Raw genomic sequence first — 23,811 nt, 5'->3', positions numbered from 1 at the left:
TGTTCAATGAAGCTTTTACTTTTCTAAGGCAGAATAGACTGAACTAAACTCAAATGAAGTGAAGTCAAATCTGAGTGACCTTAACACAACAGAAGAGAAACAATAAAAGACTAAAGAATATAAACTGTTGACAAATGCTGAATTAAAGGCTTTGTTGGACGTAACCATGCCAAAGTTGCACCCGGTATCCTGCAGCTTTCTTATAAAAGTACTCTACCAAGGAGTGCACTTCTACTCACAGTATATATGCTATACTCACAAGGGTGTTATAGGATCAACAAGCAGGACCGGCTAAATTACCTTTTTCAATCTACGTTCTCTTATTAACTGTGAAAATAGCACCTACATTACTCACAGCAAATCCTGATTGCCAGATTCAGCTGCAATGTTTGGGCAGAATCCATTTTCATTTTCAGAATTGTAGTCTTCAGATCCAACCTCCACTGAGTGAAACGACTGGCAAATCCGGACACGAAAAAAAACTGCGAATATACTTACATGCAACATGAAGGCTGGCCTCTCTGCTCACGATGGTGCCGAAAGAGTTCGATGCCATGCACTGGTAGATGCCGACGTCCTCCTCTTTATTAAGATGTGCGATGTGTAAGTTTCCTCCCATGAGAGAGTAACGAGACCCCGGTCTGGGCGTGATGAAAGAGTCGTTTAGCTTCCACCTGTGAATGCAAGCGCACGACGCATCACAAATCCCTTTGTAAAATAATTTGATCTGCATAATAATGTCATGCACATAAGAAGAGTGTCTGGTGATAAGATTATGATAAAGTCACAGACTGTTAGGGATTCAGAAACAAAGCCATATGCATCCATTTAATTCATACTGGATTAAATAAATATTAAAAGAAATGACAGTGACTGATGTTTGCTGCAGGAAACCTGAATAAATATACTTAAATGAGAAGCAATCATCAACAGTTATTTCAAACAGCTGTTTATTTCTATGTCTTTCAGTTCAAATACTTCATGATCATTTTTTTTCTATTCCATATATTCCACAAGGAACATGATCGACTTTCAATATTTAAAATCTTTGGGCGACTTAAGTTGATTTGCATAATTAAGGTTAATGTACTAAGAAACCTGTCGAGTTAATGATGCATCACATGACCATTACCTCCTCAATGATTGCAAAGACTTCAGGGTTAAGTTTCCATTAAGAGTATCCCCTAAATGTTCTACAATCGATGTTTTGCAAAAAAAAAATTGTTCCACTCTGTTTCATAGCTACTTTTACATTTAGATAAATGTGGTCAGTTTAAGAGTTGATGATGATGGTTTTTGCCTTACAGTCAGCCAATGCTAGTGTACACAGGGCACTTAAAGTCAGGAGAATAACTGAGAAAAATAGGTATTAAAAAATTCTAATAATGCAGAATTGCAGATTTGATTAGATGATCACAGCTCGCAGAAAGAAGGAAGTTTGAGGTTTCTATTTTAGACTTTCTTGCTACGGACAGTGTTAAGGATTAAGGCAAACAGAGAGAGGAAAACCACTGAAGGAGCGAGGGAACGGGGACATATGCAGCAGTGCGGCGTTCACCAGCAGATATGTTGGCTGGACTGATTAAACGATTTGTTTTGCAGCTAGAACAGAAGTCCAGATGACACAAATTTAGGGGCCACGTGACATCGTGATAGCTTCGTAGTTATAGACAAGTTAATTTGTCCTTGATACCTTGAAACAAACTTTCAACATGTGGCATCTTGAACCTCACGCTAAATCAAAACCACCGCTAGCTGGCACACGACAATAACAGGCCGTAACAATGCCCCCGATATGTCTGTCTAAATATCAGCCCCATCATCAAAAGAGATATCACAGCAGCTGTCATCAATCTGGAAATCAGTTACTGATGTGGTGTACCAACTGCCACAGTTGGTGGCACCTGCTATAATTAAAGAACTAATTAAAACAAAATTTGATTTTATGTGAATCCAGGCGTGCCCTCAGAACTTAAACTAAGAAGGGCGGAACAATTTGCAGATCTGAACTCGTAAACGAGTTTTCGTTTAAAAACTAAAATGACCAATTGCTTATTAAGTATTCCAGCCGATCCAAGTGATAACATCTTGTACATTCATTTCAATTTGTATCCATTAGGCATAACACCAAGGATCTTCAAGCTACATTAACGCCCGCATATGCTTATGTATGAGGGATCATTTTGAGCTATTACACATTAAATGCTTGGTTTTTGCGATTTGTATTTAATTACCCTGCCAGAAAACATCTATGTAGCCCCATTTGATAGATTATAAATTAATAGCTTATGCGCTTGATGCACTTTAAAGTAAATCATTGCTTCTCATTTATTTTAATTTGTCAACATTTTAGAACTGTGCATTAATTTTTTTTTAGCACTGGGACTCCTCAGCTACACAGGGTATGTGTACTGAACAAGGACAACCTGCAGCAACTGTTTACTGCACCTCAATCCATCAAGTGATTTGCATCATGTTTATCATAGTGATAACCTCAGATCAGATGCCCCGTGGCAGTTTCTGTGCATCTTTACCAGTGGGACTGTAAAGAAAGCCTACAGCAGAAAGACAGTTTCTGTCATATTATTCCTATTGTGTGAAAGAAACTCCATTAATGTGTCGCTCTATCACCCAGTCTCAACAATGACATCAGAGAGGTGGTGCTTGACTCTCTTGATCTTTTCACTGGTCAGGGATAGCAACGACAGGAAGCTCTTTCACTGAACTGTATAGATCAATGTCAAGCTGTCAATGGTAAATGGACTGATTCTTATATAGTGCTTTCCTATTCTCCTGAAGCTCCCAAAGCGCTTTACACAACATGCCTTATTCACTCAATCATACAAGCACTTTTTCTATGCTCAAGTGTTTTTTTGTCTAACATTCACACACATTCACACACCAGTGGATGCATTGGAGAGCAAGTTGGAATCAGTATCTCAAGGATATTTGGCATGCAGACTACAACCACAAACCTTCTGCAGATTGTAGCTTCTACCTTCAGTCTACCGCCTGAGCTACAGCCACCCCAGAGCAAATATACAAAACACCTACAACTAAGGGCAGTTAATTAATAATTAATAATTTACAAAGAATGAGCAATGACATCAAATCAGTTTTATTAAGGCGATAAATCCTTTTACCATAGATTAATATAAGCCTTATTATTAACGTTATGTTGCTTTTGAAGTGAACTATTTGAATGACAAAATAGAGCAGCCAACACTCGTGTGCTTGGTTAACAAGCTGCATTTATAAACTGTATGGCTGTGATGCAAGGACCTCTTAATTAGGGCTAAGTAACAGATTAATAGAATTTCACTTACCCAAAGTGGAACATAGAAATGGTTTTTCTATTAGATTCTATTAAAAAGGCTCCAACAGGCACAAACAGCACAAAAATACAAGCGGCCCAACTCAGTTACTGGAATTTACTGGAATTAGGGGAGATGAAGCTTAGGAAACTGTAATAAGCCTGTACTGGCTGTGACTGAGAGAGACACAAATGTGTTATTGCAGGAGGCAAGCATCTACAAATCACAGTGGTCACAGTTTATAAAAATAAAAAAAATATCCATACTGTACAGTTTTTAAGAAAATTTCTGGCTACCTTTTCCGTCTCTGGAATATTACTTGGGAAGCATGCATAAAGCCATGTCTGCAGCTGTTACCTGTAGAAAGGAGGTGGGTGTCCCTGGGCCTCACAGCTAAACACCACCTCCCTGCGACTTTCGCCAGAACGAATGGGAAACACCACACTGCCAGGTTGTTTGGTAAACATGGGCCTCAGCAGGACTCCGCTTCCTGGGTGAAGAACCAACAAAACTAGATCAGCTTTGATGTCCTGCTAAACTGAAAACCACTTTGCACAGGGTTTTTTTTTTCTGCAAGCAAGTGGATATTGAAGTCCTAGCGAGGGAGCGAGGGAGGAAAATTCTACGCAGGAGAAGCATAAACAGTACGCATTTCATGCATGGATCTTTCGATCATGTGAGTAGAACTTGCTTGATCCCTGCAGTACTGCATAATCAGCTGGTAACCTTCATAAAACTTTAATGCAAACATCTGAAGGTACAGACTTGTCAAAAACAAACCACACTGCCACCACTCTTAAATTTAATTTAAACCCTTCAAACCTATTGCAGCCTTCCCAGGGGATGTCAGCCAATAAAAGATCTGAAGTAAAATGCCATAACAAACACTTAATTTGAATCTTTCTCTCTCATTTGACATGTCAAATTGTACCCTCGTAACTTAAAGTAAAAGACTCTCTGATTTCCAAAGTTGAGAGGGAGGAAATATTTGAGGGTGTGAGTGTGCTTTTACACATCACCTTGAATTACACTTTAAAGTATTTGTGCACTAATGCACTGTGTTGATGGTGGAGAACTGTTACAATACTCATTCTTTATGTGTTGTTTTATATGGACGAAACACCCAATACATATATATTAATTACAACAGTGTATTTAAATTCCTGGAGTGATAATAGAGAACCTTGATTAAAAAAAAATTAAATACAAGAACAAAAAACATAGACAACAAGGACAGGAGCATGTGTGACATTCGTTTCCTGGTTAATTACTAAGGTACAACAGAGATTACATGTTATTCATCAAAAGCATAAGAGTGATTCCTGTGGTAGTCAGTGCTTCATTACAATAAACATTTCTTTTTAAGGTGGAAGGGGAATTCATTTGTGTTTACCACAAAGCATTTGCATTTCAGTAATGGCACAGAAGTTGGAATATTTCATCATTAGGGCAACTAATCTGTATGAGAGACAGGTATCATCCTCGCGTCTCTGGAGTCCTGGGAGTACTCAAGATTCAAAATAACTCTCTGAAAGGGTGGAGATGTTTGACAAGGGACCTCATTGTTCCTTTCTGCAAGCATAACCCTTCAAGAAAGTTAAACAGAATAAAAGGCTGTCTAATTATAATCTTTGTTACATGTAGCATGTCCCTCAAAGCAGAAAGGAGAGATGAATGATTACTAGAAGATCCTTATTGTGCAGCCTTTATTAAAATAAAATTGCACGGGAACTTGAAAGGAAGACAAACATGAGATGAATCATTTGCCTTATTAAAGTGACTATAAAGGATAACAAAGTTTAGCAGTTTACATTTAAGAGTAAAATCACACATATTTAATATCTGTAATATTCTGAATATTTATAATTGTGCTATTTGTGTATAGTACAGCTATTTCTTATATTTTGTAACTTTGTAATATATTTTATTATTTAATTTACTTCAGTCTGTTACTGTTTGTATTGTCTTGTAACAATCGTAACCACATAATTTCCTTAAGGATTAATAAAGTATTATGATTCTAATTTCAATAAGAAAAACATTTATCTTCAACATATGTCTTAAGCCACCTCACATTTCTTTGAATTTGCAAGGAAAATGGGAAATGGGTGAAGTAATTTATTAAAGCATGTGCAAACATCCTTGGAGCTTGAAAGCCAACTGCATTTTTAAATATAGCATGAAATCTCTTAAGCAAACTTTCTTGTAACTTGCATAAACAGTCTTCAGGAATATCTGTCCAGATTTCTTCTTCTTTGGATGCTTTTTGTTATCTTCTCAATCACGATGATGCCATACTGTTTCAATAATGTTCAGGTCTAGGCTCTGGGGAGGCCAGCCCAGTGTTCTTCTTTGTGTTTTTCTATCCAAGTCTGCTTTTACTCCACTGTTAGTGTGTTGACACTTTTTTCCTAATCCCATCAATTATGACAAGATCCTCAACAACACTGGCTGAAATGCAGCCCCATATCATAACAGAGCCTCCACCATGTGTCACAGATGGCTGCAGGCACTCACTGTCGTACCTCTCTCCTCACCTCCCTACATGTTGACAACGATTTGAACCAAAATGTTCAAATTTGATTCATAATTCAATCAAACCTGTTGCGACTGATTTTCAGTTTAGTTCTCATGTAACATCTCACCTGTTTCTCCTGGTTTCGCTTCCTTAAGAATCGCCTCTCAACAGTCACCTTTCCACTGAGACCATTTCTGTTAAGGCTTCAGTGAACAGTAGATGGATCAACCGATGGGGCGGAATTTATTGTCCTATTTCTTAAGGACATGATTTCCAAATACTGTTCATCTGCTGTAGATGTTTGGGGTTTTTGGGTTGTTGTTTTTTTAAGTATGCCACTTCTTTTTCTGTCCTCCACTTATCCAGTTTCCTCATTTTTTTAAAGTACACTTTGCACACCATGCTGAGATATGACAAAATTTCGACCAATAGCTCTTTGAAAATCACCTTGTTCGTGTAAAAAAATATTTTATGTCTGTCAAACTGTGTTATCTTTGGCATTTTTTATACATTCAACTGTTTTTGTGACAGGCTGCTAGTATTAAAGTTGCTAAAGATACCATTTAAAAAATATTCTTTGCTCAGTTGTCTGTTATGTGTGGACATAGCATTGGTTCATAACTTGAGTTGGGTGCCTTTTTATCTTTGATTGATTCAGAGGTCAGTGTTAAGTGATTTAATAAACAAACAAAATTATTCTTCTGAATCATTTCAGGTACAAGGACTGGACTGAAAATGAGTGAAAAAGCAACAAAGGAAAACTCTGAAAGACCTTCACAAAGGCCAGAGAACTTGTTTAACACCAGTTTAAAAATTGAAAGAAGGTCTGGCTCTTTGGGACTGCAATACAAAGAATTGGAGGGTGCCTCCAGACTTTTGCACAGTACTGTATGTTTGGTTATGGTGCTAAACTTACCTGATCGTTGCCAGCACCATGGCAACTGTTATTAAAAGGGTGAATAAGAATAATGAGAAGGGATTGAGTTCCTGGGGCTGTGCCTAGGGGGCTCAGTTCAAACTGATGCAAACTCTCTGAAACTCTTTCGTTGCCTTAACGGGAATGAAAGCAAGATGCGGTAGGGAATGCAGAATGACTGTCAAGCTTGCTTTCTGGTAATCGAACATTAAGGTTCTACACGCTACACTAGTCTGAAATCCACAGGCCCAAGAAATCAGTGAGAAATTTCTTTTCTTCCCAGGAAGGCGTTATTTTGGAGGTATACTTGCTGGCCTAAAAAGAGAACAGATACATATTGCAAAGACATCTGGACAACAGAAAGTTTTCAATTTAAAATCAGCACTGACACTCTGGTTGACAGACTGTTACGCCTTGTAAGACATAAAAAAAAAGTCAAAGTCATGCTAAAACCAGGCTGTCAAAATCTGATAGCAGGTCCAACACCAAGATCCATAAAATACAGAAAGTAAAAAGATAAAAGTTCTCTATCAGAGAAGCGCAGTGATCCAGAATCCTAACAGGAAGTTGGCTGGGGAATGCCGCAGGATAAAGCTGGAGGTCATTATGAAATAAGCCGGCTTTGCTCATATCTGTCACCTGCTGCCAGATGGTGATACGCGCGTGTTTTCTAGGACTCCTCAGACAACACAAGACTCAGCATCGGAGCAAAAGTGGAAGGCAGAGAGAGCTGTTTCAGAGGCTGAAATAAAAACTAATCTCAAATTCAATACTAGCTGACAGCAAATGAATTCCTCCAGCTTACCTCAGCATGAATAAATAGGCATATGGGGAGTCAGCTGTGGGGGAGGTATCGGCCGTTTGTGAGGCCCCAAATCCATTAGTTTCAGCTCAGGGTTTTATGCATCAAATAAAAAAATAAATAAAAAAAAGCCAATCTTGCTTTTTAAGGCATCTTCCCCGCTGTCCAGGCCGATAAGGTACATCTTTAAGGTCTGTCATTTAGGAACAGCAAATGCTACTCAGTTTGGTTCAGGTTATTTCAAGCACAGTATGAGTTTGATCAAATCTTATTCAAAGGCTTGAAAAATGTGGTAGTCTTTTTTTAATTCATGAAAAACCAAAATATTGAACTATAAAGAATAAAATAATTAGAAACTTCACTAGAAAAGAGAGGGAAAATTAACACAGTCTTGTGATTCAAGTGCTACAAACTTACAGAGAAATACTGCAAATACATAAAAAGAAAAACAGGAGTTAACAGAGCTAATAAAAAAATGTGCCAGCCAATACTGCTGTGACTATCAGCTGGGGTGTGCTGTGCTGTGCTGTGCTGTGCTGTGCTGTTCTGTGCTGTGCTGTGCTGTGCTGTGCTGTTCTGTACTGCAGCCTTGTTAATTAAGTTAACTGCATTTTCACTTACACTGTCTTTGTAAGAGAAATGTGACATGAATGTTCCAACCATGTCACCACATCTTCTAGCAAATCAAAGCTACTGCATCTCAAATGCAATATCACCAATTGCACCAAGTGTTTCCAGAGCTGTGTACACTGGGGAAACAGAATTGATTAGGTCCAAGTCCATATACGGGAGTAACAAATTAAAGTTATTTCTTTGTTGTTCTCTGTTGTATATTGAATGTCTACATAAAGACAGGTATATATTGTTTTGAGAAGGATATTTTCATCTAGTTTAATCAAGTTTCCTCCTGTACATGAGTAAGAAGGTCATTTGTCAACCATCACATGTCAAGATATAGTAATAGGGATATTTATTATAAATGTGTAGAATGTTTTTAACCACAGCCATGAATGCCTGACCATTTTTGGTTTTAATTTTCGTCAATGTAGTATAGATTTCTTTCTTTCTCTACAGACTAAAAACCTAATATACAGTGATAACCCATATGGAAAAGATATATATAAATCTTATAAAGTTTGTATCTGTCTTGTGTGAAAACAGGTATAAGATCCCTTGAAGAATTATATAATGAAACTTGTGTGTTTTGGAAACTTACTAAAACAATATATGAAAGTAATGAGAAAGTGGCCACTTTCATGAGTAAATCATATACGTTTTTACTATTTCTTTTCCATATGGGACTATAGTGTGAAATCTGTGTAAAATATTGTATTTGTCTTGTTTATGATTGCATACGCTCTAATAAACTATGCTATATGAGTCAGTTATGACAAAGAAATCCCTGAAAATAAATGACTGGGGAAAACAATCATTTTCATTCATTCTTTCAAATGAAAACTAATTTGATGGTAATTTAAGAAAATAAGTACAATTGCATCTTTGCTGCTACACAAGGTAACAAACATAAGCTGTTTACATTCGTGCACAGGAATGCTGACATGCTGTGACGCAAAAAGTAAAGTCAATGTCTGCTCACAGCAGTTTTCCAAGCTACTGTTTTTCTTCCATCGCAGATATATATTACTGGTAATGTATTTATAAGATGCATGTAAAAAGAGGGAGGGTTGATGTGATCCAGTTATCAGGGAGTCATACAGCTTAGCCTCACTAAAGTTTTATTCCAGGGTGATGCAAAGGAGGCTTCAACTGATTGTCAAGCTGTGGGCTCAGGAGAAGCAGCGACCATGGAACAGTGGGCTCTTTTACACTGTGGGAACTTTTGTGAGGAGTGCTACAACTATATCCACCCTGGGAAACTTGTGAGTGGCATGAGGTATTGCTGACACTGATATGACCCCACTCTAGGGCTGTGCGATATGACCAAAATCTCATATCCCGATATAACAATTCTATCGCCCTGATAACGATATAAATCACAAAAATGTAACATTTTCTGTAAATTCTGTGAATCTCGGGCAGCTCGACTTGCGGGAAGTGTTTCCAGCTGGGCGTCATGTACCTGGAGTCGAGTGTTTTAACCGATGCATGAAACTATACATTTTTAGACATAAGTTGTAACGGCCGCCGTTTTCTTTGTGAGTATTTATTACACGGCGTGCTGCGGGGAAAAGCCTGTTCTAACGTTTGAGTCTAAGGTTTATTTTTTAGCACCTGGCGGCTCTTTTTTTACTTCTCATCCGGAAATAATCTGCTCTTTCACGTGATTCAGTTTATTTTGAAAAAGTCTCAACAGGATCTTGAGCTTTATTGTGAAAGGTTTATGTGGAACATAAACAAGCGGACACACGATGGTGTTACCGTCGTTGTTGCTAACGACAACGCATAAGTAGTGTGGTTATATAAAATATAAGAGAAAGAGAGAAATTTAGGAAATTAATATAGCCACTACAGTGACCATCAAAAAGATGAAAAAATATTGCTGTAAACAGTTTATTTTGCGACACCACGAAACAAACGATAGCGTAAAATGAAACGATAGACGTTTTTATATCATCATCCGATATATATTGTTATATCAAACAGCCCTACCCCACTCCTTGTGTAACCAAAGTGGTACAAAGTCAGGTACATTTCCAATAGATGATAGATTGTCAGGTTTTTAACTGCTCTCTCTTCATGATGGTGACTAAGGATATGCTCTGACTTCAAGTATTCAACAGGCTCCTGGGCCAAGGATCGCTTTTATGTTCCTGACCTAAGATCGTGACCTTTGGGTTCAAATTGATTTTATTCCATAATGTTGCGGGTACCAGCTTTCCAAAGGGAGTTTACAGTAAAGACGCTGCTTTTTTTCCAGGTAGTATAGGAAGCTGATTAGGATAGGGTACTTTCCATTGGAGGCTTGCTGAGCACATCCAGCTGGGAGAAGACCCCAGAGTATGACCCACAGAACATTTAGGGTTCCCGAAACAAAGCTAGAAACAGGTGTTTGGGGGATTCTTTGAATACCCTGTTAAGTCTCTTGCTGCTGTGACTTGAAAATGAATGGATGGATGGATTCTCAAAATCGTTATTTATTATTCTTGATGGGAGGAATATTCACAGGGAGGAACAGTCCACATCTTTACATATCTGTATAGAAAACTTCAAAGACACTCTGAGATCTTGCTTGAGGATTCCTAAAGGCTTTGCCATGTACTGATGAATCAGTGAGTGAGTCAATATTTGAAACTCCACTCACGTCTTAGATTCATACATGAGGGTACAAAGGAAAGTGAAAGATGTTCCATTACTTTGTATTAGACTGCTAGCTAAAAGTTTCATTTTCACTTGCATCACTAAGTCATTTGGTGTCAGTAAAATGTGTATTTTAAAACATGTTTTCAATTTAGAGTAATAGCTGGCTGTAACAAAAAACAAAATTCAGGTTTATCTTAAAAAATCTTAAAGAACCCAATCTACACTAAAAAGTTTTGTTGGGAATACAAATCCATATTTCAGTCAAACATTTTCATTATGTGAGCTTTTGTTGACTGCCACTATCCTATTGGCAAATAAAATGGCAATAGCAAACACACTGGCTGTTGTTTAATTTTTGTATCAGATCAGTTTTGCACTTGTCATTTGTTGCTAAATGCAGTAAAGAGCAGTATTTACAGCACTTGGAGCAATCAGTATTGTTATCTTAATTTTACCAGTCGTCCTCTGCTTGTTGTGTCAAGAGAAGGGGCTTTGCACACTTGTCAAAGTGCACAGTGAAACAAAGAGCTTAGGAAAAATCCCACCAAAGACTCCCAACAAAGTATGCTCAAATGAAACAAATGCATATAAACGAGGTAAGCAACATTTGTGTGTGTGTGTGTGTGTGTGTGTGTGTGTTTCTTATTTTCCCTTTTGTTTTTTCTTAATAAAAGTTTTTTTTCCCTTCTACTTAGCTTAGCTATGCAGCAAGCAGAGCAAATGGATCCCCCGTTACACAATTAGGGGAGCGCAGTTTTGCTAAAAATCATAAATATGTTTATAATGATATGCTTTGAAAAGTAAACATATCAATATGCAGTCTGCAAAATCCTGATTATATTTAAGCAACCTGTGTCGGGCATTAGTTTACTATTCTCAACTATGAAAAACAAGTAATAAAACTCCTTTTGGGTGAGCCTTTAAGTTGGTGCACTGGAACCTGTTTGGTGTTTGTATACCACATCATGCTTTGGCTGTCAAACAGGGATTATAAACAGCTAAAACTCTGATTTTAGCATGGCTGAAATGCCCAAATGATCTGTGAGCCCAAATTAGCCAACTTTATCAACTAACCTGCTGATCAGAGAGTATTTGTCTGTGGTTACTCTTATCAGGTAGGACTCCAAGATGCCCCAAGGTAATTATGTGTTCATTCAAACCTGGTCCCTCAATTTGAAACACAATCCCTCATAACTGTTGTTTTCACTGATTTCTTACAGGTTTCCACAACATATAAACTAAAGAAAATCGTGTGCAAGCCTCAGTGACACCACTGCTTTGCCAAGCTACTGGCTGTGCATTTTGGCTGTGACAATAAAAGTCAAAATATATGACTTCTTAAAAGGTGAAGACGCCCAATTTTATACGTAAGGCAGATTCTTCCAATGTTATTTCTCAGTTATTGTGAAGAGAAAAAACAAACAAACATTTGATTGCTGGTTAAACCTTTCAGCTCAATGGGATTATGTGTTTTTGTATCCAGCTTTGCTAAAATTGTTCTCCTTCAATGCCGACTATAGATGTTTCTAGGATTGTACTCCTGCCAATTATTTTTAGGCAGATGCTTGTAAATTTGTAGAACTTTGAATAAAGTGTTCAAATTAATATTTTGCATCAATAGAAGATCATTTTTGGCAAGCTGCTATCCACAGCAAATGACAAAAGACACATGAGTATTTTTTTTCCCTAATGACCAGATTGCTGTACACTACCCCTTTGATTCATTTGAATATTTCAGAATTTCGTTTTTAATTAAGCAGAAATTCAATCTTTTCCTTCAAGGCTTTACGTGTAATGACTTACTTCATGATAAAAATGGAATTTCTCAATAAAACACGAGTAATACATTTTTATGATGTTCCACTGACTGTTTTAAGACAGTATGACAGAACCACAGAGTCACATAAAAACCTTTGATCCAAAGTTGCTTGCTGTGTTAAGTAGTGATACAACAATCCAGCTTCATCATGCCTGTGAAGTTTGGGGGAGATTGGCCAACATTTCTTTCAGTTCTAGCAATTTTGTGCTTCATGGTAAAACATCAAAATTCACCATGCCGCCAGGGCCACGCCTTTCGATGAAGGCTCACAGTTTTGAATGTAACCTAAGACCAACTCATTAAGGCTTTCCTGGACAAATTTGAGGCTGTTGGGATCATCCGCCTTGAAACATTACCCCAAAGTGTAAAACATGACATTTCCTGTTCCCACTAGGTGATGCTGTGAACACTGTCAAATATTGCAGTTGAAATGTCTTCAGGAGCAGAGCTGCAAACCTGAGAAGCTTGGTCCAGATTGGACAATGCATGTGGGAATATGAACAAATTAAAATATCATGGCAAATTATCGAAATTCGCTATGGCGCCACGTGGTGAAAATTGAAAAGCAGTTTAATGTGGCCCAGGTCTGTAGTTTAGTCTGACCGAATATGAAGTTGAAGTTGATCCCTAGGAGGAGTTCACAAAAGTACAATGCCTGGAAATTGCAAAAATTGCCATTTTCAATTCAAAATGTTGGACTTCGTGTTGGGTTTGGATCATGGGGTCTCCATGGACTCTTTCGTCCATCTTGGCATGTTACATACAAGCAATAAATTTCGTTCATGCAGCTCAAACTGTGTGTCTGTAGTACTTCAACATAACCGGCATAGGTGGAGTGCTAGAGCCATTCTGAAATGCCCACGTCCAAAGGGCAAGGCAAACTGAAAGAAAACTAACATTAACCTAAACTGGGAGAAATAAACAAACAACATGAAAAACCTGGACATGAAACCTAGAAACATGGCGTGAACAACAGACGACCTGACAAAGAATGAGCAGAAACACACAGACTAAATACACACAAGGGTGATTAGGGGAAGTGGAAACACACGGGGAAACAGCAGACACTAGTCTGACATAACCAGACAAAGGAAGCAAAGCTGACTACACTGACATAGGACACAGACCTTCAAAATAAAACAGGAAACATGAGATGCAGACAAGACAATATAAACTTTGACAACAGAAGAGGGAAACAGGGAGAGGGAAACTTAAACACAGGGGTAGAAAACACAAAGAGAAACTAATAAACAAAACTAATAAACAAATGAACTTAGCTACCCTAAAGAACTTAAACATAACATCCAAATAAACTAAAACTCCAAACCCTGGATCAACAGACCCAGGAACGTGACAGAGCAGATGCAACAAATTACAAAAAAACTGTGGAAAAAACAGGTGGACATGGTGGAGGACATAGTGTACGCTGTATGGGTATTTTTGACCTAAAAGACCATTCCACAGGAGCAACTGACATTCTGTGTTGGTCCCTGCTAGCTTCCCCCACCTCAGATGTCAGACCAGAAGCTGAGGCAACATGCTCGTGCTCCTCATGAAATCTGCACAGTAATCACACAGAGAGCAATGCAGAGCGGACAGCCTACCAATAGCTCAGCGGCACCACACCAAAAGCAGACTGAGTGAAAAAAAGTCCACTCCGTGATCCAGAGACAGAGGCAGCTGCAAATATAACTCATCCTTTAACAGGGTCACCTGTGGAAACCTTTTACAGCGTTAACTTCTTTCTCTTAAGGAAAATTGTGCAATGAACATGTAATGAAAACCATCTGATTGATTAATTAAACAAAAATAAATACAATTTGAAAATATATATTATTCACATGTTAGAGCTCAGTGTGAGAGTCATTAGGTTAATGCAGGCCGCTGCCATTCATGATCATGCTAGTTCCTCATTTCCTTACTCCTAATCTCACTGCGCTCACTTGACCAAAGTTTGGCATCAAGTCAAAAACCTGTCAGTACTGCAGGTGTGAAATACCCTCAACTGCTGACCCCGTCCCTATGATATGATAGCTCTGCCTTTAGCAACCACATGCAGTGCTTGTGGTTTTACTTAGCATAGCTTCGTAAACACTGAAATCCTAGAATTCAGTTTAGCCCCATAGACGATGCAAATGTGTTTTCTGAGGATCAGACCAATCCAAATATTGGACTGGTGTATCCCTAGTATGAAGGTTAGCTGCATCTATGTGGGCAAACTGCATCATGATTGCTCTCTTGCTCTCTGTCTTACTCACTCACTCCTGTATATAGTGCACACCCATGCAACCGGACATTGAAACCTTCAGAGAGCAATAGGGGGAGAGGCGGTTAACTTCAGATAAACTCACTATGGGAATAACTTCCCCTTGGCCCTACTGCTCTCCCACACAGCCAATGCTTACTCTTAAAAAGAACACAGAGTCTGGATAAATAACCTACCAAGTACTGTCTCTACCAAGTATTTCAAGTCTGCATGCTGAAAGAATGATCATGTCTTCTGTAGAACACAGAGGCTTTGGAGGTCTGTACTTACATTGCACCATGCTTTTCTATCGTAAGCAGAACAATGTAATGTAACTCCACACTGAATATTAATGCTCAGTTACTCTGTGTTACCAACTGTGAATGTCAGGCTCAGGACTGAAGCAAGGGGCGTGCAACACAATGCTTTTCAGAAACGATTTGCCCTCTGCTCCTTTGTTAAGCGTTAAATTGCTTTGAATAGCAACGTCTGAATGTGGGTTCTGCAGCTCGTGATTGCAAGAGCAAATTTTGTGACTGCGCAGACTGCAGCCCTAAATTGTCTCCTGTAGGCAGTTTGTCTGACATCAAAACTCTTCCAGGGTTTCCATCGATGTCAAAGACACTGTCTTGTCTGTATATTTAAGAGAATGCCTAAGTAGGCCATAATATGCAGTCCAGAATTGTGGTATAGATTGTAATCCCATAGCAAGTCACAGCTCCCCGAGGAAAGCCTCATTAGACGTCCACTGATGTGTATTGGAATTAGTGATAAGTGGTGCTAATTGCCATGTAGGCAATTTTAGGTGCCGACATGCCGTCGCGCTTTTGAAAAAGAAAAAAACAAAAGACCCGCGTGTGCACGTAAATTCACACAGTGACAGTCACAAACACATGCACGCACACTAATTATTTTAGGTCCCAGCTGTGAGGAGGGGCTGCTGATTTTGAGCAAGGCAACATGAAAGATTACTCATTCCTCAAGATACTGTGCTCATGCAACAAAGCCCTTATTCATCTTGCTCTCAGTTTCAAACTCTGACATTCTGCAGAGAGCTACCATTTGACCCCGAAAAATTTGTAAGGGAGGAAAATTAGGTTTCTCATTAAAAGCAAGATCACAAAGCAAGATTCCAGTACTACGACCGGCGCGATCTCATTTAGGTAACAATTGAGGCGCTATTTAAAATGAATGACTGCACGCTCAACTGATAGAAAGAGGCTGCCTTTCAGAGATGGAAACCTGGCTGATTGTTTTTTGCAACAGGATGCAATGCCTGGGAAAAAACAAAAGAAAAAGAGAAAGAGAGAAATAGTTGCTATGCACAACTGAGAGATTGTCGATTTTCTTGCCTTGAGCTGCCAATGAAAGGAACAGCAACATGAACATTTCCTAACATTTGTAAAATTGTTCAAAGCTTTGGGCACTCTTTTCCTTAAAAAAATCTTTTATTTTTCTGTTTTCATTTTAAGAGCCATCTGTTCTGAATTCAACATAGACCATAGGCATCGAGACAAGAATACACGTTTGGGAGGCTTACCTGCCAGGCGCTCCACCAATGACAGCAGCACTATAAGTTTCCATAGCAACTTCATTTTAATGGTCTCAGGTCAATAAAAGCTCACTTCCAATCACAGGTGTGTAGAATCACAGCTTTGTCCTTTCCAGCACTTTCACTGTTGTTCTGTCAAAAAAAAGAAGAAAGAAAGCAAAGGGGAGGAGACCATTAAACATTCAAAATCTCTAATCTCGATTCAAAACAGTTGGATGGATTTCATGAGAACCATTACTGTCCATGTTTGTGACATATAAAACAAGAAGTTAATGTTAACATGTAGAAAACGTATTTTAGGTAACAGGTAATATTTGGCAGGTGCTTTTTGTTTTAGCTGCAGATCTTGTGGTGCACAAAAGGCTTCCACTGTTGCAGAGTTTGCTTAAGTGTGCTCAACGTTTCATAATAGGGATCATGGCTGCGAGAGAAACATAAAGGGATTGCTCACTTGTGCTCAAACTTACTGAGACAAAACAAAAAGCACGCTGGTTGTCAGACACATCCCTAGCACGTAATAAAGTAGCGTCCTGGCTCTTGGATTCTGCCTGAACAAGGGGGATTATGTACGTCTGACACAAAGCGCTGACTGTACACAGTACAAAAACATTTTCAGTCCCCCTGGGAGACTTGCAATTGATTTTCTCAAAGGCTAAACAGTAATTTATCTCTCCTTCTTACTTAAATGAAGTCCCAAACAAGTTGTGATATGAGAATAAGTCGCACTCCTCCCGTCACTGATAAACAATGATGCAGCCTGTTTATTTGTTTAAATACACATACATCCCTAACATGGTGATAGCCAAGATCCTTTCTGATAAAGCAGCAGATAAATGTTTGCGTACGTGAGGCTGCGTATGGAGTGAAAAAGGATGAAGGGGGGAAATTAGCCATTGCCTTTGTTCAAACCGACTCTCCCTGGAACATTTAACTGACTGATGGTAAAGCTTCCTCTGACTCCAAACCATAAGCATGCTGAAATAAATGAGAGGGGGGGAATTAATAAGAACATACAGTGTAGTCTATCAGGAGCCGCGTGCCAAAAAAGCAGAGACAACTGAACGATTACGCTTTCTCAGTTATATGCGCGCCTTCTATCCTTGCGCCGCTGAAAAGCATGATAGAGCATACTGATGCTTATGTGAATATATCAACTGCGTCCCTGACACATTTGCCTACACTATTCCTCCTTCTGCATGTACTTAACCATTAAAGGCAACACTTTTCCCCTATAAATCTCATTATGGAGATTGGGTTTAGAGAGTCATCTTAGTTCCAACTTATCTCGCAGTTATTATGATGCAAATGTCAGGAGTAAATGTTGGCTTTCATTAATAAAACAGAGACACTTCAAATCCCTCCAAGGGCTCCTGGATATTTTTGGAATGTGCCTCCTTTGAGTGAATAATTGTGAGAAATGTGCTGAATAAATTACTCAACATTATGTCTTTAATTGAAAAAATAGGAGTCTTTAAAAATTCCAGCCGCACACTTGCGCATTGCTACTTCAATGTCCGGGCGACATCTAATGTAATGTGCATGTGTACAGTTTTAATTTGACTACTAAAGTAAACGTGTGTGTCACCACGGGCTGCAGATTGAACTGTCACTGCAATTTGACACTCGCATTTCGACAAACGCTTCATGTTTTTTTAAAAAATGTTCAAGTAATTGTTTTGTCAGCCATTAAACGTTTTACAGTCTGGTCATCTAAAATTAATTTATCCTGCCCTGACAGCAACACAACTGAACATGACCGGAATGTGTGAACTACTGAGAGGCCCCATTCAAAAAAGCTACTATCTGCTGGCCTCTAACACCAATCTTTTGATCTCTATTAGGCTGCAAGCCTCGAGACACGAGACATCAGACAACAGGGTTAGTGGAGGGACAAAAGAAAGCCTTTTGATCCAAAGAAGCTCAGCACTAAGATGATGTCTAGGGGAGTTGAGTCGTGGCCAGCATTTGACTTCCTATTCAGTGCAAATTGATTAGCCTCGTGACCTTAAGTGGTAGCGACAAGGCCAATGACTTACTTTCATCACAAATTGATTCTCTCATTTGTTTGCTTTATCAGATGAAAGTTAATGATAAGGAAGGCTTTCAAACTTTGCCTTTCAAGTTTCAACCTCTTTCATGTTGTTGGAAAAAAAGCCCGTGTTTGAAAAATGGATTATGATCAAGGCCTGGAATGACAGTCCTGGCCTAAACATTTCCTGACCCAATTTGCACAAACTCAACAACACTTAAATAGAACGCAGCCGCAAAGTCAGCCTCTCACTGCACATATGCAGATGAAAGTAAAGGAGAATAAAACAGGTGCACTGCATGTAATGAAGAACACACATTTGTATGGTTTCTTTCTTTTTGACTAATGCCTTAACCAGTTTTTCAGTACAAATCCAATCAGAATATTTGAAATGGTTTGCATACTCATTTGCCACAATAACCTTATACCAGTACCAGCTGGGGGACCCTGTTATTTCTTCTCTCAAGCAGTGAGATGACACGCAAACACTCACTAACAGCGCTGTCTTCTTCTTGTCACTCATCAAGTTATTAGCCTGAAGCTTTCAGGTCGGCTGGTTGACAAGAGCTCATCCAACCAAATCGTCCATGTTACTTTGATAAAGAGAAAACCCTGCAAAGTTTTGAAGCTTTGAGACTGAAAATATCTGAATTGACATATTTTGCTGTTTGGTCTAAATTTGTTCTACACAGCTTTGAAGGCTCAAGAGACTAGAGTAGCAGCCGTGTTCAAACCGAGCTGGACGGTTTGCCATCAAATGGAAAACGATACACAACAGGAACTGTTACGGCTCAGGACATGAGGCTGATTAACAGTTTTACTCAAAATTATTGTACTGCGATCCAGAATTGAGTCTGCATTATTATATTTTTGGTAATATATACAAATATGAGCCAGAATATGTTGAGTTTGTTGTTATGACTGAAATAAAATAACTATGTGGAAATTCTTTAATATACAACACTGGATTTTGTAAATTATTTAATTTAAGCTAAAAGAGTAAGGCTCTACATTTAATTAATCTGCAATGTGGCAGATTTAGTTAAATACAGACAAAAAGCTTCTTTTTTTCTGTAACCAATCAACCAACTTAGGCATGACTTCACCAAGATTTTCTTTGGTCAGCTACATCACTGTATATCATAGCAAGGCAATTGAAAGTGGTTGCTGGGTGGGAGACAACCTTTCTCCAATCATTGCGTGACTAAGACAACACATTGCAATCAATCTGCACTAATGAGCATAATTCATCAACGACTTGGCTCAGCTATCTGCCAGCTGGTTGTATTTCCCTACGTTAAAGCAATGTTGCTGAGCACCTATGTTATCATACAGTTAAACTGCTATCTTACAGCAACTATGTCACTATTTGTGGAGGAATGTCTGAATCTCTGTTTTATTTAACTATGACTATCTTAATGTAAGTAGTTGGTGTGATTCTTGCCATATATAGACAACAACAGATTTGTGTCTTTTACTTATTTATCACAGTTAATTGTCATATTATGACAAGCGGATTGCAATAATTGCCAACTTGACCCCTGAAACTGATAGCAGACTGAGTACCTTATTGCTGTGGTAACACCATCTTAAAGAACCAAAATGACTTTGAAGATGGCAACTGACTGCAAGTGGGCAAAGTCCAGATCCCTGTCTTCAAGGCAACCATTTCAAAGACAGTTAGCAAGTTCATTACACATGGCCACAATAATTTTAATGAGCTCCAACCATCGTTTTCCTTAGTGTGTCTCTGGCATATGGTATGTCAAACCAGCAGTCTTATCAGCAGCCAAATGCTCAAGCATCCACCCACCCAGTGAACTTGTCTGTTTTAAAACCCAAGGAAACGGAATTTATTTGCGCATATAAGACGGGAAAAATCGGCTAATACCCACATTTAAGAAGCTACGCCCATCAAATATTTGGCATCTTTGCTTAAAAATTTATTTCAGTGACTAAATCGCGCTTGTTTGGTTTCTGTCAATCAGCTAATGAGTTAAACTTGAAATCTTCTCTGACTTAAAGGAGCTTATGAGAGAACAGCAGAAAGAACTTTGAATGCAAAACCGAGTGTTTCGTTTTACTTTTGAGGATACGCAGCTGCTTCCAGGGAAGCTTCAGATTTGTAGAGACAAAGCACTTCTCCAAATTTCAGCGTTGTCAAAGTGACACCACTCATCCTCTTGTTCTCTGACAGCACCAGCTGGAGCTTATAAACCATAGACTACAGTTCAGTAAACCGCACACTTTGACAGTGATGGCAACTGATTCGACCCTCTCCCCTACACCCGATCTTTCAGCTGTCATCAGTTTTTAGGGCTTAAAAATATATTAATAGAAGGTTACTCTGGGTCCCTTTTGTGGTTGGAGAGTCCAGATGAAGATAAAATTCACACTAAGAAGCAAGAGCATCCCCCACACACACGCACATGCACTCCCTCCAGCCCCTCCCGGCCCCCAAGCTCTGAATCATGAATGAGGCCAGACTCCCACACTCTGCAGGAATGAGACAAGACCAGGAGGAATGGCATACAATGCTGCATCTTTAATCACCTGAGCTGTGGCTTCACTTAATCTGCAGACACCAGCTCGATCAGTGTTTTCCTTGCACGTGTGGCTCATCTCACAGCTCCGAGTGCCTCCGGTCATTCAAAATTTATTTTGTGGTGATGCTCAACTTGAGACTGGTAGTAGTAGCAAATGTGAAATTATTTCTATGTCCTGCATTCTTGGATTCACCACACACAAATCAAAGTTTAACAAGCACCTCCCAGACAAGTGCCACTGATAATGGAGTAGATAGTAGTGCGGTGAATAAGTCTTTGGCCCCTTCTTGATTTCTTTTTGTATATTTGTTACATTTAAGTGCCTCACATTATCCAGCAAGTTTTAATATTGGACAAAGATAACCCAAGTAAATACAAAATGCAGTTTTAAAATGATAATTCAATTTATTAGAGAAAAAAGAAAGCTGTCCAAACCTACCTGGCTCTATGTGAAATAGTAAATGCCTCCAAAACCTTCTACCTGGTTGTGCCACCCTTGGCAGCAAGAACTGCAATAAAGCTTTTATGATAACTGGCAGTGTGTATTTCACATCACTGTGGAGGAATTTTGGCCCACTCTTCTTTGTTATAATTCAGCCACATCAGAGGGTTTTCAAGCATGAATGGCCTGTTCAAGGCCATGCCAAAGCATTTCAACTAGGTTGAAGTCCAGACTTTGACTCTGCCACTCCAAAACCTTCATTTTTTATTTTTTTTTTTGGTTTGTTTTTGTTTTTTAGTCATCCAGAGGTGGACTTGCTGGTGTACTTCGGATCATTGTCCTGCTGCATAATCCAAATAAGCTTGACCTTCAGGGCAAAAACTGATGGCCGGACATTCTCCTTCAGGATTTTCTGGTAGAGAGCAGAATTCATGGTACCATCAAGTCATCCAGATCCTGAAGCAACAAAGCAGCCAGGCCATCACACTACCACCACTATAAATGGCTGTTACTATGATGTTCTTATTATATAATGATGTGTTAGTTTTACACCAGTTGTAAGGGGACTCAAACCTTCTCGTCTCATTAGTCCAGAGAATATTTACCCAACAGTCTCGAGGTTATCAGGATTTTTTGTGTTCTTTTTGGTCAGCAGTGTTTTTTTTCCTTGGAATTCTCCCATGAATTCCATATTTCCAATTTTTTCTGATTATTGAGTCACGACTTTAACTGAGGCAAGTATGGCTGCAGTTCTTTAGATGTTGTTCTGGGTTCTTTTGTGACCTCCTGGATGAGTCATGTAATACTAAATTTTTGGTAGGCTGGCTACTGCTGGGAAGGCTCACTACTTTTTCTCTAGTTTTCTTCATGTGTGAGTAATGGCTAGAAATGGCTCTGTAACCTTTTCCTAGCTGACAGACGTCGGTGACTTCGTGTGTTGATGTGTCACTTTTTTTTGAGATCTTTTAACCTACTTATTAATGAAAAGATTATTTCAAAACTGCATTTAGCTTTTTCACAGGTTCCCTTTGTCAAGTATTAAATATACTTTTTCACTGCACTACATGTATTTTAGATGTTTTTTTACTTTATTTTTATAAAGGTATGTAGATATTGACTATGCTTTGTTTTCATTGTCACTATGGGTTTTGCTAAATTTTAACATGGTGCCATATCTGTATTTGTAGCCCCTTGCACAATTTAAATGTGACTGTACTTCTCACTGTATTAATTATTGTACTACGTATAAGAATTCAACACAAGTGCAATGTTGACGAAGCACAGAAGAATCTATTTGCATATGATGAGTAACAACAAAACTTTCTTTAGCTAAAGATTTTATGTATGCCCAAATATTTTTTTCCGTCTTCCCCACAAATGGCACACCGCAGGAGGCAAAGGAAGTGCCAGTGTATTCCCCAGCCAAGATTCTACCTCAAATAGTGGCACAAGACAAAGAGACTAATAGTGTTTTGATCTAAGCACACAAGCTGCAGGCGTGACATAACACATGCCAGCTTTTTCATTTCTCCAGACCGCACCAGGGGCGCTCCACTAACGCGCTCATTCCAATCTCCCCTGTGACAAGAGCAACTGAGCATGTTGAAAGGTTCTCCCTGCTTGCATACATGCTCCAAGACCAAATTTTAGCATAATGAGCCAGTGTGTGGTAATAATTTAGAACCGAGAATAGAGCCATGCATCTAAATCCATTTCAACATTTTCTAAAAACCCTTAAAAACATTTCTGCTTACGTGGTTAAACCCATAGAAACAAATTCATTGAAAAAGTCTGAAATTAGTATATATATATACATGGTTTTGGAAAACAGATATGTAGATAGATAATAAGTACTGATTATGTACTGTCTTTAATTTTACCTCATGTTTTTTTAGATCTTAACGCCTTCTTGTGTTTTATAACCAGAGACTCAAAATTTCATTGCCTCGAGCAAATGAACTCTACAAATCAACCTGCCTTGCCTTCTCTTACAAGTAATTTTAACACTCTATAAATGTTTTTAGGCACAAGCTGACAATCCCAGTGCACATGCTTTTACTAAATTACCAATTAAGGATGCCAATTAGGATAATAAAAGCCTCCCAATTAATAGTTCTTTAAATACACTAATTTAGCACTTGCTTGATCTCAGCTGTCATCATGGGAGGTAATTTTCTGCCCTTGATGGAGAAAAGGCAAACTGCTATTACTGCAAGGAAGACAGATCCTCTAAGACAGATTTTAAGTCTCCGTAAGGACCATTGTTTAAAGCATAGATAGATAGATAGATAGATAGATAGATAGATAGATAGATAGATAGATAGATAGATAGATAGATAGATAGATAGATAGATAGATAGATAGATA

At 38.7% G+C, this 23,811-nt stretch overlaps 1 protein-coding gene across 1 annotated transcript in view; it reads right to left on the bottom strand.

Moving 5' to 3' along the window:
* Nucleotides 1–23,811, bottom strand: part of cntn3a.1 (contactin 3a, tandem duplicate 1) — a 74,298-nt gene that overhangs the window by 47,287 nt on the left and 3,200 nt on the right. Inside the window, exons 2-4 of the mRNA XM_005948305.3 lie at nucleotides 16,416–16,559; nucleotides 3,672–3,804; nucleotides 499–674 (exon numbers count right to left, since the gene is read on the bottom strand). Of these exons, the coding sequence (XP_005948367.1) occupies nucleotides 499–674; nucleotides 3,672–3,804; nucleotides 16,416–16,470 (364 nt within the window). The 5' untranslated portion in view covers nucleotides 16,471–16,559. The remainder of the gene's footprint in view (nucleotides 1–498; nucleotides 675–3,671; nucleotides 3,805–16,415; nucleotides 16,560–23,811) is intronic.

The sequence above is a fragment of the Haplochromis burtoni genome, unplaced genomic scaffold (genome assembly GCF_018398535.1).
Source record: "Haplochromis burtoni strain Fernald_Lab_line unplaced genomic scaffold, NCSU_Asbu1 Contig_306, whole genome shotgun sequence".
Lineage (NCBI taxonomy): Eukaryota > Metazoa > Chordata > Actinopteri > Cichliformes > Cichlidae > Haplochromis > Haplochromis burtoni.
This window is presented reverse-complemented; position numbering and strand designations above follow the sequence as displayed.